Source organism: Plectropomus leopardus, chromosome 6 (genome assembly GCF_026936395.1).
Source record: "Plectropomus leopardus strain MGB_pleo_1.0 chromosome 6, ASM2693639v1, whole genome shotgun sequence".
Lineage (NCBI taxonomy): Eukaryota > Metazoa > Chordata > Actinopteri > Perciformes > Serranidae > Plectropomus > Plectropomus leopardus.
The window spans coordinates 30,098,220-30,114,739 of record NC_142181.1 but is presented as its reverse complement, the minus strand read 5'-3'; the positions used below and the strand labels follow the sequence as shown (position 1 = coordinate 30,114,739).

At 37.4% G+C, this 16,520-nt stretch overlaps 1 protein-coding gene across 2 annotated transcripts in view; it reads left to right on the top strand.

The window, feature by feature from the left end:
* The window catches only part of arhgap42b (Rho GTPase activating protein 42b), an 87,345-nt gene that overhangs the window by 24,457 nt on the left and 46,368 nt on the right, over positions 1-16,520 (top strand). For both annotated transcript variants that reach the window (XM_042486197.2, XM_042486195.2), the window contains exon 3: positions 1,908-1,969. In XM_042486197.2, coding sequence (XP_042342131.2) covers positions 1,908-1,969 — 62 coding nt within the window. The remainder of the gene's footprint in view (positions 1-1,907; positions 1,970-16,520) is intronic.

Below are 16,520 nucleotides of genomic sequence, written 5' to 3'. Positions count from 1 at the left end.
TGCCTTGGGAATAAGAGCGCGTTGTTAAATTAACCTGGGAGGTCTTAAATGAAGACCGCAAATGATGATTGAAATGAATGATTGAATGATTTAAATAACATGACTTTACAAAATGCAATTGATAATGTGAAATAACACTAAACACCATATAACATTTGGGAATACTACATTTGTTGCATCTACAACACACAAACTCAGTGCTTACATATGAAATAACATAGTCAGTCCAATTATTGGGCTTGAATTTAAGTGTTCAATGTCTTCATAAAGAGAAATGATTCCCTCGTCCTCTGAGCTATAGTACTGTGTTCACTCACCATCTCAGAGAGAAAAGGCCATCATTACGCCAGCCTGTTGAAATCAATCTAGTCATCAATGAAACTGAGCTTTCTGACTGACATAGTAAGACCCTTGCGTGAATGCCAGCCATGATCGTGATGTAGTATTGGTATAGTTCACTTTGATGCTCCCAACTTCCCCGCATAACATCGAGATCCTGTATGTGCCGCCAGACAGGTTCACCTGACCTTTTATTGATTTCTCTATATGACTTCCTGCAGTGACATTCACATTCCACACCAGTTATCCGAGAATCAATGGGGCCAAAAGATTGATGTGGCTATAGAAATTTAGATTTTTAGAAAAGTTACCTGCCCTTCTCTCAGAAGGTCAGTCAAGTCTCGAGGAGCTGCTCGGTGCCTTTTTGAGTTAGAACAAGTAAGATAAAGTCTGTGTCTAAAAAGTTAAATATCAAGAAGAAAGGCAACATTTAAACTCATAAAATTATCGTTCTGTAGTGTGCAGAAAAAATGTACATTTACTGTGAATTTTTCTCTTTATTTTCAAATAAGCTTGTCATTATTTGTCCACTCTTGAGGTTTTAAAATTTATTCAATTCAGTGATTCATCAGGTCTATTGCCTCGCCTCCATTTACCAGTGAATTATATGCAAGCTGTAACCTCACTTTGACTCCCATTTCCTTTCTTTGGAGTCTAATCTTGTCCCATCAATGGCTCCAGCTGTGCCCTTTACCCCCTGAGAGGTTTGTGCTGTTGATAAAGGAGCTCGTGGCATTAATAGGAGGCCAGTCTGCCTGCAGGATCACTGGCACAAAATCATTGCTCCCTGGTCTTTAAAAGCTTTGGTGTGTAAATGGACCAAAGTGTCTAAGATGATGCATGGGTCTGTATGCCAGGCCGTCGTAGCTGATAATGATGTTACTGTGTTGGCAAGCGGAGCAGCTCGGCCGCTGCTAAATGGCTGGACACTAGGTGACACGGGGGCTGACCAACAGAGGCCACACTGTATCTGACCCTCTATTTAATGAAGCTGTGAAGCTATCACGGCACAATTCACTGGCAGATAAGATTCGATGTATTGTATGCTGAATTCATCTGGCCCCTGCAGAATGTAATATCAGCTACTCGCCCAGATGGCGTGAACATATCTCGACCACATCAGTCACTCCTGCATTGTGACAGTATATTGTAAAGCCTAGCAGGGGAAGAAAATAAAGGGAAGCAATCAGTGGGCTCCATTCAATTGAAGTATTGTTTTTTACTGCAAGTCTTGGTTTTAAATTGGACAGCTGCATGATTTTATTAGGTTCTAAAATGTGCTGCACTGAAAGCTCTGAAGCTGCAGTGCGAATAAACATTTTAGCACCATTCTATAGTGCTTGTGGGGTACCAGCAACATCTGATGTTTAACAACTCAGCCACAGTGTTAAAATACCCTTTTTTATCATCTGTATACAACAACACGGTGGATCGCTGTGTTCTTTCTCAATGGAGAACATATTGTGCAAGATGCATCATATATGTTGATGCTTTTATCGGCCAAACATACTGTGCAGTATTTCACCTTTAATATGGTGTTGTAAGGAGGATCTTTGTGTGTGTTTCAGCCCAGTCATTCAAAGAGTTCTCCCAGCTGTTGACTACTGTTGAAGAAGAAAGAAGACGCTTGGTAAGAATGCAACTTTTATTTGCTTTTTGTAAATGATATTTTAAATGTGAAAAACAAAAGAGAGGAAGAGTACATGCTTGAACTGCTTTAACACCCTGCGAGGATAATCATTTTGACATAAGTTTGTTTATGCTGTTATATTCTTATTTATTGCTTGGACTGGTATGAAGTCGAGACATCTACCAGTGACAAATAATAACAATAATGACTTTATTAAGGACACAGAAAAAGTTACATAGCGTACTACATAAAAACAAACGATGGTCTATGTAGAAAGATACAACAGATACAATAAACACAATTAAATAAATAAATAAAACTAGGCTTGAGCGGTATGTTATATTTCATACTTTCATACCTCCCTTAAATTTCACGGGGTATACATGACGGTGTAAGTGTGCAGCACTAACAATGGCGCCTGTGCTACTTACGTCTGCCTTTTCAGACTAATAAATATACAATTGAAACCCGCAAAATATTAAGAAAAGTAATATTCTCACATTTATTTTCCTTATTAAACATTCAAATACAACTGCACACCTTGTGAATACAGCTTTCTCTCTGCCATGGGAGACTGACAAGGCTTAGTGGCCTTGTTAACTCATAATAAAACACACTTCATGCAAAGTTGACAAACAAAATAAAACTCACCCAAACCGTCTTGGTTACTCTTGCTAGTAATCTAATTAGTTCGTCCATAGTTCCAACAATCACCACTTTACTCTCCGCAGTCTCTTTCTGCAGACTACCAGCTGTTAACAGTCCTGTAACTTCTCCCTCACCATAAGTTTTCACGCTGTCTCAGCTGCCTGGTCCACCAGTAGAGACCAGAGACTGAGCTCTAGTGGTGCGTGCTACGCACTACATACAATGAGTTTACTAGCAAGAGAAGCGCCTGTATGTATGATGGGATTGAAAAACATATCCTTGGGATTTCTAAATTCCCTGGTATACCATAATACCATGATACTGCCCAGGCCTATACACAATACTATACTATGCAAGTCCATATAAAAAGACAGAATTATGGTCCCACAGTCTGGATGAAAATCTGTCTGAGCTCAGCTCAGGGTTGGCCAAGGCCTGGATAATACCATTTTGTGAACAGAGAGCATGCACATTTATCGATACATAAGGTTTGGCAAAACGAATGAAATCTACAAGCTCTCATTTCCCCCTAAAGCAAACACAGTTTTTGACAGGACCTGTGGGTTCTTCCACTTCCTCTGCACACCAGTCAGTCACCTTATTCAGCCATGGAAAGACACTGGTGCTCTATCGAAGTACAGTGAGGTTGGAATTACCCTGAAAAGTCCCAGTAGTGGGAAGTGAAAGAGAAAAACCGGTACAGAATACACACAGTACTGCTGGACATGGAATGCCCTTTACTTTATTGATATTAAGGCTGTCAGTCAATTCAAAACATAACTAATTAATCACAGAGTTTGCTGCAATTTGTTTCAATGAATCAGCTCTTTTCTTCTCAAGAAAGAAGCTTGAAAACAATATTGCTATTTAATTATAAAATTGGTGAGTTAAAGGAATACGCCACCCACAAAATGACTATTTGTTTATCAATTAGTCATGCGGTGTTACCTTGAATTTGTGAAGAGGCTTTATTTTTTTTGCATGCCTCCATATTCCTTTAATGTAAGATCAATGAAAAAGATGCATATTCAAATTAAATTATTATTGTTGTATCTTTTTAACTCTAACCAGATTCTCTCCTCATTTGTGACATCCAGAAAGTGCTCAGCATGAGGTTTGCTGTGTAGTTCATCGTGTCGCTTTTCTGTTTGACTCACATTTAGTGCAAACAATTGCAGATTCTATTCTTTATTAGTGAAGTGCTCTGTGACGCCCAACCAGTTGTTATTATTCACAGAAGTCCAATGGTCAGCTTTAAGTGTGACGTCTTGTGCTTGCTCAAGTATGGTCATCCTCCTTCCCTCGTTCAAAGAGTGCATTCTTGACACGATGGCTCCACTTAAGGGAAGATTTACGGGAGGTTTCTTTCAGTCCTTTGTCTTCTTCTTTGTTAATTGGGAGGTAGATTTTAGCTTACCATTTCACCACAGTTTTAGTTACCATATCACTAACAGGTTTCAATATTCAGCCATGAATACCACAATGCTGTATCATAGTTTTTATTTAATTTTATTTATTAATTCATTCATTCATTATTGTTTTTTTTTGTTGTTTTTTTAGATTTCATTGCATTGCAAAGTCCAGTAGTTTCAGTGTTTTTTTTTTTTCTTTGAAGTGAAATGTCACCGACATATTTCTTCTGTGATAATTAAATGCAGATTATGTTTTTATTTATTTATTTTTTTACAAAGATCTGTTGGGCAACTTTTAAAGATTTACTTTCCACCTGAAATTCTGGCAGTGCCCTCTCTGTCTTTAGCTGCGATGGTTCAGTTTGGCATCACATTTTGTCAAGTAGGTCAGCTGCCACAGAAAGTTTTGAATATTTCAAATTAATCAGCACTATTGTTAAAAAAAATGTAAATTGTGTTATGTAGGATATTTAATTACCTATGTGTACTTATTTCAGTGTAATTTGATGTACCAGCTTTATAGTTAGCTGAAAGCTTTCTCATCTTTATCACTCTGTTGCTGGTTGTGCAAAAAAAAACAACAAAAAAAAACCTGGACCTGCACTTAGCATTTATTTTCTAAAAGTAGACATTTTAGAGGGTGTACTAAGAGGTGCCTCAAGGCAGGAATTACCTCGGTCCACATACTGCAGCCTTGCATCTGATTTACCGAGTCTGATATGCAAATGAGATCAGCTGCAGGTTCGCAGTCATGGGTTTTGTAACTACCTGAGACATTTTCATTAGGGCTCCGTTCTCCGTGAAGGAGCAGACTTTTTACAGCCACTGTTTTTTTTCAGTCTGAAGACGTGAGTGTTTGGTTCTGAAGAGATTTAGTTTGGAATAACACTTTAAATGGGGAGCATGGGGCTTTTTTAGGACAAATGCTCTGAAGTTTAAGGTAATTCTAAGAAAATGAGAGGAATGATTAAACTCCTAAAGCTCTTACACAGTACATTTCCACATGAACGCACTGTTTCTTAACAGTGGTAGCTGCTATAGCACCGGCTCGTCTTATATATGTTAATATAAAGGCTTAAATGTGAGCATATTCCTCCAGACATTCAAAGTGCAGCTTAATTTTATGATGGAAAGAGTTGCCCTTTGAAAATGTCTGTCACCTCGATGCAGCCATGTCATCCTAATCTATATGACAAGCATAAAACACATCTCATAAATTCATATGGCCTATAGAACGTTTTCTTTTTCTTCAGTACTTTGATACTTGTAAATCATTTAATCATGTCAATCTGAAGCTTTAATATCTGGCTAATTTAGCAATTATACAGTGTTTAAAATACTATTTTCTCCAGAAAGGACAAAAACAGATGTGACACTCTTGCCTGTGACACGGAGCTGGTTGGCTCTCTCTGTCCATGGTGCCTCAAACGAGCCTCTGGCATATGGTTGTGCCTCTGTCTCTCTGCTGGAGCGGTGGTCATTTGATGGATGTCGAAAATGATCTGGACAGATTTGGGCACAACGAGTTACATTTGGTTTTAAGGAAACCGTTCACTCAAATTCAAACTCTAACCTGTAGTGCTATTGATGAGTCTAGATTGTTTTGGTGTGAGTTAGGAGTGTTGGAGATATTGGCCAGAGATGTCTGCCTTCTCTCCAATATGATGGAACTGAATGGCACTCTGCTTGTGCTGTTTAAAGCTCCAAAACATAACATTTAAAAACTCAACATCAATGTCTCCTTCCAGAAATCGTGATCCAGTTAGTCAAGATAATTTACAAACCTGTTCTCGTTCTGTACGGTGATATTGCTTGTATCATTTGTCAGAAAGAAAATAGTACCTACATGAAATAGCTTATAACAAGGTCTGCAGATTATCTTGAGCAACCGGGTCATGATCTCTGGAAAGAGACATTGCTGTTGAGTTTTTCATGTGCACTTTTTGGGTCTTTAGGCACCACATGCCAAGTGCTGTCTTTGTATTATATTCAGGAGATTCGGCGGATATCTCCAAAACTCAGCAATGAACAACAAAAAAATCTAGACTAATAAAAAGCATTACAGAGTAAAAAATATATTTTTGATTTTCTGGGTACCAGCTCCTTTCTTTTTTGCATCTTACAAAGGTGAACAGTACATACTTTGGGGACAAAACTCTAGATTGCACCAAGAGGGAACACTAATTTACAGCTTGATGTGTTTTTATCGTTTGTTTGCACAAATGATAGAAACACAGATAAAAGGAAAATATATATTATTACAGGTGTTTTTTTTTTCAAGTATATAATTTTAAAGGGTGCAAAACAACAAAAACAAAACAATGTGACAAGCAGAGACATGGATGAACTGGCAACAGAAATGAAATGACACCACAGCTGAGTAGGAGGAAAACTGTAAGAACAAAAACAAAATGCACGATTGCAAAGTAATGGAAATAAACTCAATAAATCAAAGCAGCCATGACTAGTCACAGTCAGAGGCTATAGGATGCAGTACTTTATTCAGCTGCGATACATTTAATAGGTATAAACCTATTCATAGCACACACACTCCCTCCCTCATATACTGTATCTCTCTTGACTTGCTTGAAAGGCATCCTCCTTGCGTCATCTACTTTTTCTTCACCTAGCAGTCTCATCAGATCACAGGAGTACGCAAGAAACACGACTCTGATCCCTACACTTTGAGCTTGATTATAATGTTGGCAATGCAAGAAGTAAAGCTTGCATTTTTAATCTCTGGGGATACAAATGTCAGAATTGTATCTAATGTCATATGTATAAATGTAGTATTTTTAAATAACCCCATGATATGAAAAATGATTTTTTGATGTAGTTTTCCTCAGAGATCATATCAAGGTGCTGCTTACTTTAAAGTTAAAGCAATGTTTTATTTTCTTTACTGCTCCTATATATGAACTGTAAATCACTAATGACTCACCTCACATGGGGGTGTAAAACTGTGAGCAACATTGCATTATGAGCTACTGCAGTTACTCATTTTCAAGCTCATTTTTAAAGAAACAGGCCATGCAGACCGAGGCCAGTGATTGTTAGGCAGGTTGCCAGGACCATGACTTACATCAAGCATATTTCTGTGTCTCAGTTTCATTCACAGCTTTCACAACAGTGCCACCTTGGCATACATTGAGCTCTATCATAAATAATTAAAAATACTCTTTTATGTAGTCTAGGCCAGATAAACAGACCCAGCATTGAAAACTGCATTAGCTGTCCCCATCCCCATCATTTACACTTCCATCAAACTGGAGATCAGATTCTGTGTGTGCATGCAGAATCTGTGGACAGTATTAGTATTTTGGTAAATGCTTGCAATCCGAGTTTACCAATGACGTTTGATTTTTCATTTTATTTATTTAAGAAGGTATAATGTACATGAATCAACATTTAAACAAATATAATTCCACCCAAGTTAGCTGGGGAGCTAGTTTTCATCAGTAGCATTGCCTTTTCTCCATTTTATCGTTACATAAATTGTAAAAGGAATAACAGAAGTGTTGGAGGAAAAATTGATTCATAGACGCATCGCAGTTCTCTCTTAAAAAAGAAGATGTTTTGAAGCAGAAAAGTCAGTAATCAGAAATTTAAAACCCAATTCTCAACATCATCTGTAACAATTTTGTAAAACATGGCTTTAAGTTCCTAACGACTGATACAATAGCATGGTGGAACAAAACAGCCGTAAGCATGCATATATATATATATATATATATATATATATATATATATATATATATATATATATATATATATATATACACATATGTGTGTGTGTATATATATCTTTCAGAATTGACTACGTCCTGTATAAAAGTAATAAAATGTGAGAAGGACATTCTGTCAGGTGGAGTAATGCAAACATCCAACTGTTGACTGGAAGCTTCAAGTCTACAGCAAAAACATCAACACTTCTGGCCTGAGACAAGCACCATGGATCACGCTTTGATTTATTTAATTATAACAATACTTTTTAAAATCTCATTATAAAAATAGTTTTTTAAGTTCCTTATAACACTTATTTTATTACATGTTATTGTAACAGTAGTGTATTCCACTTTATTTCATGACAGTAGCAAGTTTATTTAACTTTGTTGTTACAGCATTTCATTCGATAATTTAACATATTAGTTTTTAACATTAGTTTAAAGGACATTTTAAAATATGAAGATATATATCGTGTATCTTGATGTATCCTAAAAATATTGGAATATTATATTGAAGCCATATAGCCCAGCCCTACTGTGAATGTGACAGTGAATAGTTGTCTGTCTCTGTGTGTCAGCCCTGTATATAACACCATGTAATGCAGTAATTCATTTTAATATGTACAGCTGTATATGCCTCCAGACTGAATCCACGTTTTGCTACCTCCGAGAGGAAGTAGAGATTTTACTGAATTCATTTTCCAAAAGTAGTGTTGCTATTGAGTTTTACTCTGCAACTCAATTACAAATACATCCACTGAGCTCTGCAAACACTCAGCAGCAACCTTCCTACAGTCTGCGGCTCATGTCCAGATATCCAACAATGATGATAAACAGCTTGTATAAATCATGTTTATCGAGTGAGATCCAGCAGTGTCAGGTCTCAGTCTTTCTTCTTCTCTATGCAAAAGATGTAATGGATCCATCATAAAGTCTAAAGCAAATGACCCCCGTTAGTGTGACCAGAAGAATTTTTTAAACTATCCGACAAAGTAAATAATATCAGATTTGCCTTTTATATCTTGCCTTTTTGTAGAATAATGCAAAGGGAATACAACAGACCACATAAAGGTGTCATATACCCATTGTGAGCATACAATATTCAGCTCCCCTGTCATTCTATCGCTGATTCACCAACCAAAAATTCAGCCTTTTTTAAAGTGTACAGGCCAGGATAATTGCCCATTTGATGCTTCCAAATATCTATCTCATATATTGTTCTGCAGCTGTTAAATAATTCATTGTGTTACGATAATAGACCTGCTGGTAGCAACAAACTAATTGTTTAGACCCCATGAGGAAGAGAAGAATACAGAGCGATTTAGGGAGATAACTTTCCCTTTCATGACTTGCATTCACTAACAGCGAGTCAAGTTTGTGCTCTGTTCATTAGAGTTGATCAAAATGCAGTGAAGCTCAGAAAAGTCAAAAAAGAAGTTACAAAGGAACATTTGTAGCGATGTTTCTTTAAGTTTGATATTTATTTTGAATACTTCTGCAGTGAAGTTCAGATTTGTAGCTGCTTTGCATGTTTGCTTCTGACAGCTGTATCAGTGTAACATATTATGGCATTTCCAAACAGCAGACTGTGTATCTCATATTGAACTACAAAGGTACAAAATCAGGGGTGACAGCATACAAACTACAACACAGAGATGAGGTAAGTGTGATTGTCAGGGAGAGAGGTGCCAGACTCACATATTCAGCTGTCTGTCAATGGCTCAAATATTATTCAGTGTCAGGTTATGAAAGACGAAAAGCTTATTTGGCAGAGCACTTTGCACTAAACACATTTTATTTTATGATGAACCCGTTGGCTGTCACATGAGAGAGCACAAAGAGGAAATTCCTTAAATGTTTTCCACATCGGCGCTGTCATAGTGTGTGCATTTGGTTGGGTGAGAAAGGCAGATGACCAGAAAGCTTTATTTTGGTTTTTATGTAATTTGAAAGCAATTTGTGCATCTCAAACCAACACATGTTTCCAAATGTATGAAATCTATCTTAACAATGGAAGTATACTATCCACAAAGCGTGAAATATTGGAAATTATACTGGTTTAGACTTTTAAACTGCAATGGCTCCCAGATGGTGTTTCTATTAGGTTTGTAACTACTAATAGATAACGGCAGACAGATGTGGCAGCAGTAGACACACACTGGTAAAAAGAAACTTAAAACGTACGCTGAGTGGGTATAAAATTTCACCAACAGATCCTGAAATAAAATCCAGATTCTCCCATCTCTTTTACTTCCATTTCACATCTGGACTGAATCTACAAACTAAAAATAGAAGAACACAGACTGATAAGAGTCACTCAGACTCTTATCAGATTTCAGAGCAGATGGAGAGGAACCCTGTATGTCTCAAATCGAGCCTCCTGTCTTTTGTGAATGTTAACTAGCACACTGTATACCAAAGGTGCCCCAGCTGCATGGGATTGACTTTTCACAGTAGCCCAATTTCTGTTGGCCTTGTCAAGCATGAAGCATTTTTATTGTCTGTTGGCTTGGCTGGTGGCCAGGCCTCAAATCTTTTTGCTTGGACACTTTGTGATCGGCTTACCAACTGCCCATGTGTGTTATTCCATGGGAAGACTACCCAAAATCTTTTTAAAGAAGATTTCTGCTATAATTCCCCTGCTGATAACCCTTTCAGCAGCATAAAAAGAGAAAGTCGTTCAAGTTCTGCATGGTTTGAGAAGGTTCAGCACTGCTGAGCGTGGATGGCAGTGGAAGGGCAGTGCCCTGATGTTGTGGCTTTTGGAGTGATGATCATATCCCCGTGGGAGGGAGCCTTTTATGGCTGCAGTGGAAAACAGATAGTGCTTTCCTGTTGTTGTTGTTTTGTTAGGGTTTTTTTTTTCATCAAAAGGGAAACAAATCAGGTGTAGCTTTTGGCTTCAACCAGATGCTCTATAGCTCACTCTGTTGGTTGGTTTTTTTGGTCAGAGGGTTCGTTGGTTGGTTGGTCCACAAAACTTTCCCCACCCTTTGGTGGACAGTTTTTGGGCTATAGGTGGCTGGAATCTGGAAGTTGTGTGTGTGTGTGTGTGTGTGTGTGTGTGTGTGTGTGTGTGTGTGTGTGTGTGTGTGTGTGTGTGTGTGTGTGTGTGTGTGTGTGTGTGTGTGTGTGTGTGTGTGTGGTTTTTCAAGTGTTTGTATCCATACCAACTGACTAAAACGGCATGTGTACGTGTATGCCAGAGGTGTTACCTGATCAGCAGCAACATGTACATAAACCAAGTTCTGGTAGATCTTTACATAATTGCACATACCATTTTGATTTGTATTTCACTCTTTCTTTGGCAATGTAAACATATGTTTTCCATGGCAATAAAGACCCTTTACATTGAATTAAACCTATCATGTTAAAAAACAGTGCGCTTGTGGAACATAGCAGGGTGTTCAGTGCAACACAGATTCTGTTTAAATAAAGGTTTTGCTATGTCTTTTGGGACTGAATGCAACCCTAATTAACTTCTAACATGCATACACACACATGGTCACAGCAATTGTGAATTCATGCTTGTATATATTCCATTTCATATGCTTAATACATATAATCTAAATCTGACTCGAGGACAAAACATTAAATTGCTTCTAATTTCATCATGCACTTAAAAATAAAACTAAAAAAAAAAAGATTAAAACATAAATAAAGGTGAATTTTGTAGTTCTTTAAGAAGATCTGAAATCCAATGTGTCAGGTTATGTGTCTTTAAATGATGCGACCTGGTTTGATACAGTGTTACACAGTTACACTATTATTCTCACTGCTCTTACGTGACTGGTAAGTTCTTACAGTTGCATCACATTATTGTAATGTAACCTTTAAAACCAGAAAAAAACACATTATATTACAATATCCAAATTCTAATATGATATCTAGCCTCATATCAGGTTATTGATATAAAAACGATGTATATGGACCAGCCCAACTTTCCATAGGTTTAGCCAGAGTGTGATCTATATATTTTTACATAAAGAAACCTTCAGCTTATTCTTTTTGCAAGTTCAGTGATTCCTAAAAATAATAAAACTATATCAATTGCTCAAGAACCCTGGTTATGAATGACAGGTGGAGAAAAAAGTAATTACACATTCTGTGTTCATTGCACTTTCAGCTAATTAATAAATCTGATAATCATGAATCTCATCGTTTATGTTCTGAATTAGACAAGAAACACAAACTCTGTTCTTTTAAGCAATCTCTCAAATCTTAGACAATATTGAAAAAGCTGCAGCATCCTCATTTCTGTCTCAGATATATGTGTGAGATACATCTTGTAATTCTATTCTCCTTTTCCTGCTCTTGTATGAGATAAACAACAAAACCCCTCATAGTCCCTTAAGTGCTGATTTGCTGCACTGCTTGCATTTTTTTCCCGTGTTGAGTGTTTTCCTTTTGGTTTACATTTTCTTTGACAGCCTTTAAACACGTTCAATTATACATAATTTGTCTATGCCACAGAACTGAAACCAAATGGTACAAAGTGTGCCTGTCTGAGGTGGATATTATGCCGCTGCTGTTTTCTCGGGATTTTACAGTACAGTAACTCAGCTCTGTGGGTAACTTGTGTGCTGGCCTGTGAACTGAGGAATGTTGTGTTGACCCTGAAACAACAGTGTGAAATAAAGGCAGTCATTGTTCTTAGTAACATCCCCGCTCCCTTGTTTAATGAAAGTCTGAAAAGTATTTGGAAAGGACAGTATCAAACCTTTGTGCTGTCCACCGCACAGCTAAAATGAGCCTCAGCTAACACAAGCCAAGATATCACTGCGTATATCGTTATTCACCTCAAACATTGATTTTAGCTTATATTGAAAGTCAAAATTTTAAACTTAACCAGATTCTGCCTTTTTTCCCTCCCATATAAATTCAGTATTATTTTTCAAGGCAGTCTTACAATACATAAATAAATGTGATCTTTGTGTCATTTTGCAAAAAGAACAATTGTTTTCTATACATGTAATGAGATTCAAATAATTACATTTAGACTTTAATAGCAGCTCAGTGAAGGGTAGAGAAAATGGTTTTATTTATTTATCGTATCTCAGTGTATCTCTATCTAATTCATTTATAATTGTGACTTTATTTTTCACTTAACAAAGAGTCTGTTAATAAATGAAAAGCACCTCAGGCAGATGATACAGATTTTCTGGCAAGCCCAAGTTCATGGTTGGCAACCTTTATTATCAGAAGAGATATTTTTGGCCCAAAAGAATTAATTAAAAAATCTGCGTGGAGCTGCAAAACATATTTGAGCCTTATAGTGACTCACAGTCTATATTAGCCTATCAACATTACTAATAGGTCTAAACGTGCTTAATTAATATGTTTGACTACAAGGTGGCTACTCTGCAGTGGGATACTAAGGATTATTTTGCACTTTTTAACTGTGCAGTAGTGGAGATGAATAAACAACAAATCTGTCCACGCACTATTCATTTCTCTATTTTTCCATGAGATTTCCCCTGTTTTGGAGTTGGATTTAGTGTCCGTAGTTAGCCTAACAATGGTGACTTAAAGGAATACTCACCTACAAAATGACATTTTTTTTTAATTGGTTAGTTAACCAGTTACTTTGAATTTGTGAAGAAAGCTTTATTTTTCAACATTTTGGTTTATTGATTATTGAAGACCATGTTTAGATATAGCAAAACTATATAAAAAAATCTGTTTAGAGGAAAAGGCACTAGGCCGTAGGTGTATGATGCACATAATAGTTGATGGGATATTAAAAACATTTTTATTCGGTGTATAAGCTACACATTTTTACAATTGACCTGTTGCTAACCCCTGCCCCTTTAGCTCACTAAGAAAAAACAATCGGCGCGCTGCCTAAACTAACAATGGTGGCTGTCAGTGTCAAAGACATAGCCAAAGATGCTATACAGAACTTTTGGGAACAGAAGCTTCTTTTTCCACACAGAAGCCATCAAAAAGGTCTTCACTATGCCTTGGTGTTTTAGCGTTAGCCAGCCTTTGCTTTCTTTGTAAGGTTACAGCTAAGTTAAAGTTAGTGGTTTCAACAGATGACATGATGAACTAACGTTATGAAAGGGAAATTGGCTGTAACGTTAGCGGCTTTTAGCTAGCATTACGTTAACTATCAAAGTTTGCTGCAAGTGTAGACATCCTTTTTATTTTCTTTATGTTGAGCTGACTGTGTGGTCTGCCACACAACTTAATCCAAAGGAGACACTTTGCTCTGTCTATGTGAGGTTTAGGGAACGGGCTAAAATGCAGCCCCTTTCTCTAGCCTCTCAGGATACCTGGTATTAGTGTTGCATCTAACCCATGCACATCGTTTGACCATTCTTAAAGTCATAGCTGCATAAATTTAAATAAAATCACAGGAAAATCAATGTTTTTGATGGTTTTCTATGGAAGTCTACGTGCAGGATATCCAAGTGCATTGTGTAGCTGCACGAAATGTGATTGGCTTGTGAAGTTTGCGGGCAGGGCAGCAATAGATCAATTGGACAATGTAAAAATCACGAGGCCAACAACAATGGTAAATTAAAATTAAAATGGTAAAAAAAAAAAAAGACTTATTCAACTTCATATCATTTTTTGTCAGAGTGGCAGGTTGCCAACTCCTGCCCTAGTTAGTTTAAGAAAAAAGCCACTGCATGGACTTTGTGTGTTTCATGTGTCTCTCAACACATGTTGGCTGCAACAAACCATCACAAAGAACCTGATATCAGCTGATGAATGTCACTGTTTTAAAAGTCGTTCATGCGTTTTTCCTTTTCCTCTTGCTGTTCTCAGTGTCTTTCTGCTTTCTGCTTGTTAGGTGTCACTTTAGTATAGCAAGGTCACAGATTTTTCTGGCAGAGAGCTTTTTTCTCTTCTGATGTGAACAGTCAGTCTGGAGACAGCTGTTTCTCAGAACGTGTGGAGAGCAAAGAAGGCATTTAGACAGCCACCAGAAGAGCTGTTTGCTGACATAATGTATTTCCTGCCTAAGTTTGTGCTAAGGAGGGACTGGATCCCAAAGGAGGTGAGAGTTTTTATGTTCCGATATATCAGCCTGAAGGTTCGCCAGCCATACATTAATTAATACATGAAATATGGTGCTTAAATATCTATGTTACTTCAGCAGACAAATTATCCCACTCACTCAGGGCTCTCAGTAAACCCCGCCTGCCAGCTTTACCAACTTACTGACAGCTAGCTACATTTTTTAGGATCCAATTGAATTTTTTATGACGACAGTTGGGTTGATGTTGTAAATGTTTAGTTTCAGTGCGCTGGGACTGCAGTGTGGGGGGACAGCTGTACTTTTGCAGTGGCTCTCTCCACATAATCTTGCCCACTCATACACCTGACTGACAGTTAAGCTTCCTGTTTTGACATGCAGGTAATCGTGAGTAAATAATACTACTATTTTTAAGTTGCTGTAATTTCCCATGCTGAGTTAATGTTTAATGTGATGTGTTTCAAGCTTCATCTGTTGAGAATAACAAAGTTTTCACAAAGGCCTTGTTTAGACTGTCAGGCCAAATCTTGTCTTTATTTTTGGCATATCAAGATTGTATTCAGATTCGTTTAAGGAAGGCTTGATAGCAAAAAAAAACACACTAAGTGTGTTTTTTGGAGATCTGATCTAAACCATATTTAGAGGAGGTTTGAAATCTAAGTGGATTTCTACAGATGTGTCTCAGTCCAGATGCTCTGGCTCCGCAAATTGGATTTTAAAGTGTGTCTGACAAAGACAACAATGTCATATCTAAAGTGACAGATGTGCTGAGCAACATTCATACTGCTATAACTGAGCGCCAAAGAGCACAACATGAGGAACAGCAGTAGGGCTGCCTCCTAAAGGTCCGAGATCCGAATCATTAGTCCAAGACCCCTCGGTTGACTGAGATAGCGTCAAGTTGAGCAGTCATTTTTTGTTTTATTTATTTATGTATTTGCTTGTCAGTTTGCTGTGGGATGTTTTGGTCACCACACTTTGGTATATTGTATTTGTACTACTTTGTCTCTGTGTTTAATGTTTCACATTAGGAGGGGCACTCAAGAAGTACCTATGGGGTATTTTTTGTCTCCCCCTGTACATTTTATGTCTGACGTTATTGTTTTTACTTCTAAATCATTATGTTCTGCATGAATTGTGGTACTTGAATTATATGTTATTTTTTCTCATATGCAATAAAATAGATCAATTAAAATAAAAAATGTTAATAATACAATTTCCCTGATGATTTTCTTGAAGCAAACTTCAAGTTGTTGTGTAACTGTACCTAAAACTGTGTTGCAAAATATACACAAATCAGCTCTGTGTACACCACAGCATTTCATTTGCAGAAAAAAAGTTTAATACACAAGGATAAACACACATAGACAACTACTCCACAGCAGCCCCAAACTCTGGTATCAGAAAGCATTACAATACATCACAGGCAACCAAACTGTACTTAAAACAAACAAAAGAGAATCCTCATGGGACCCACAAACCAGCTACTGTCTCCATTTCAGCTGCGGCTTCAATATCCTTGCTTAACAGCTTACTCTGCGATGAAATGTGGAGGGCAAACGTGTCACATCTACTCTCACGCTGTTCTGTGACTCTGTCTGCAGAAGGTTTGTTTTTTATTTCATAGCTCATAAAAGTTAGGGGAGGATGACTTTTCAGCTTGCTGCTGCAGGTGCCAGTGCTGCACCAGATAAAGATTTAGCTCTGCAATGAGATTGTTACCCCCCACCACACACATGCACGCACACACACACACACACACACAAACACACATACAC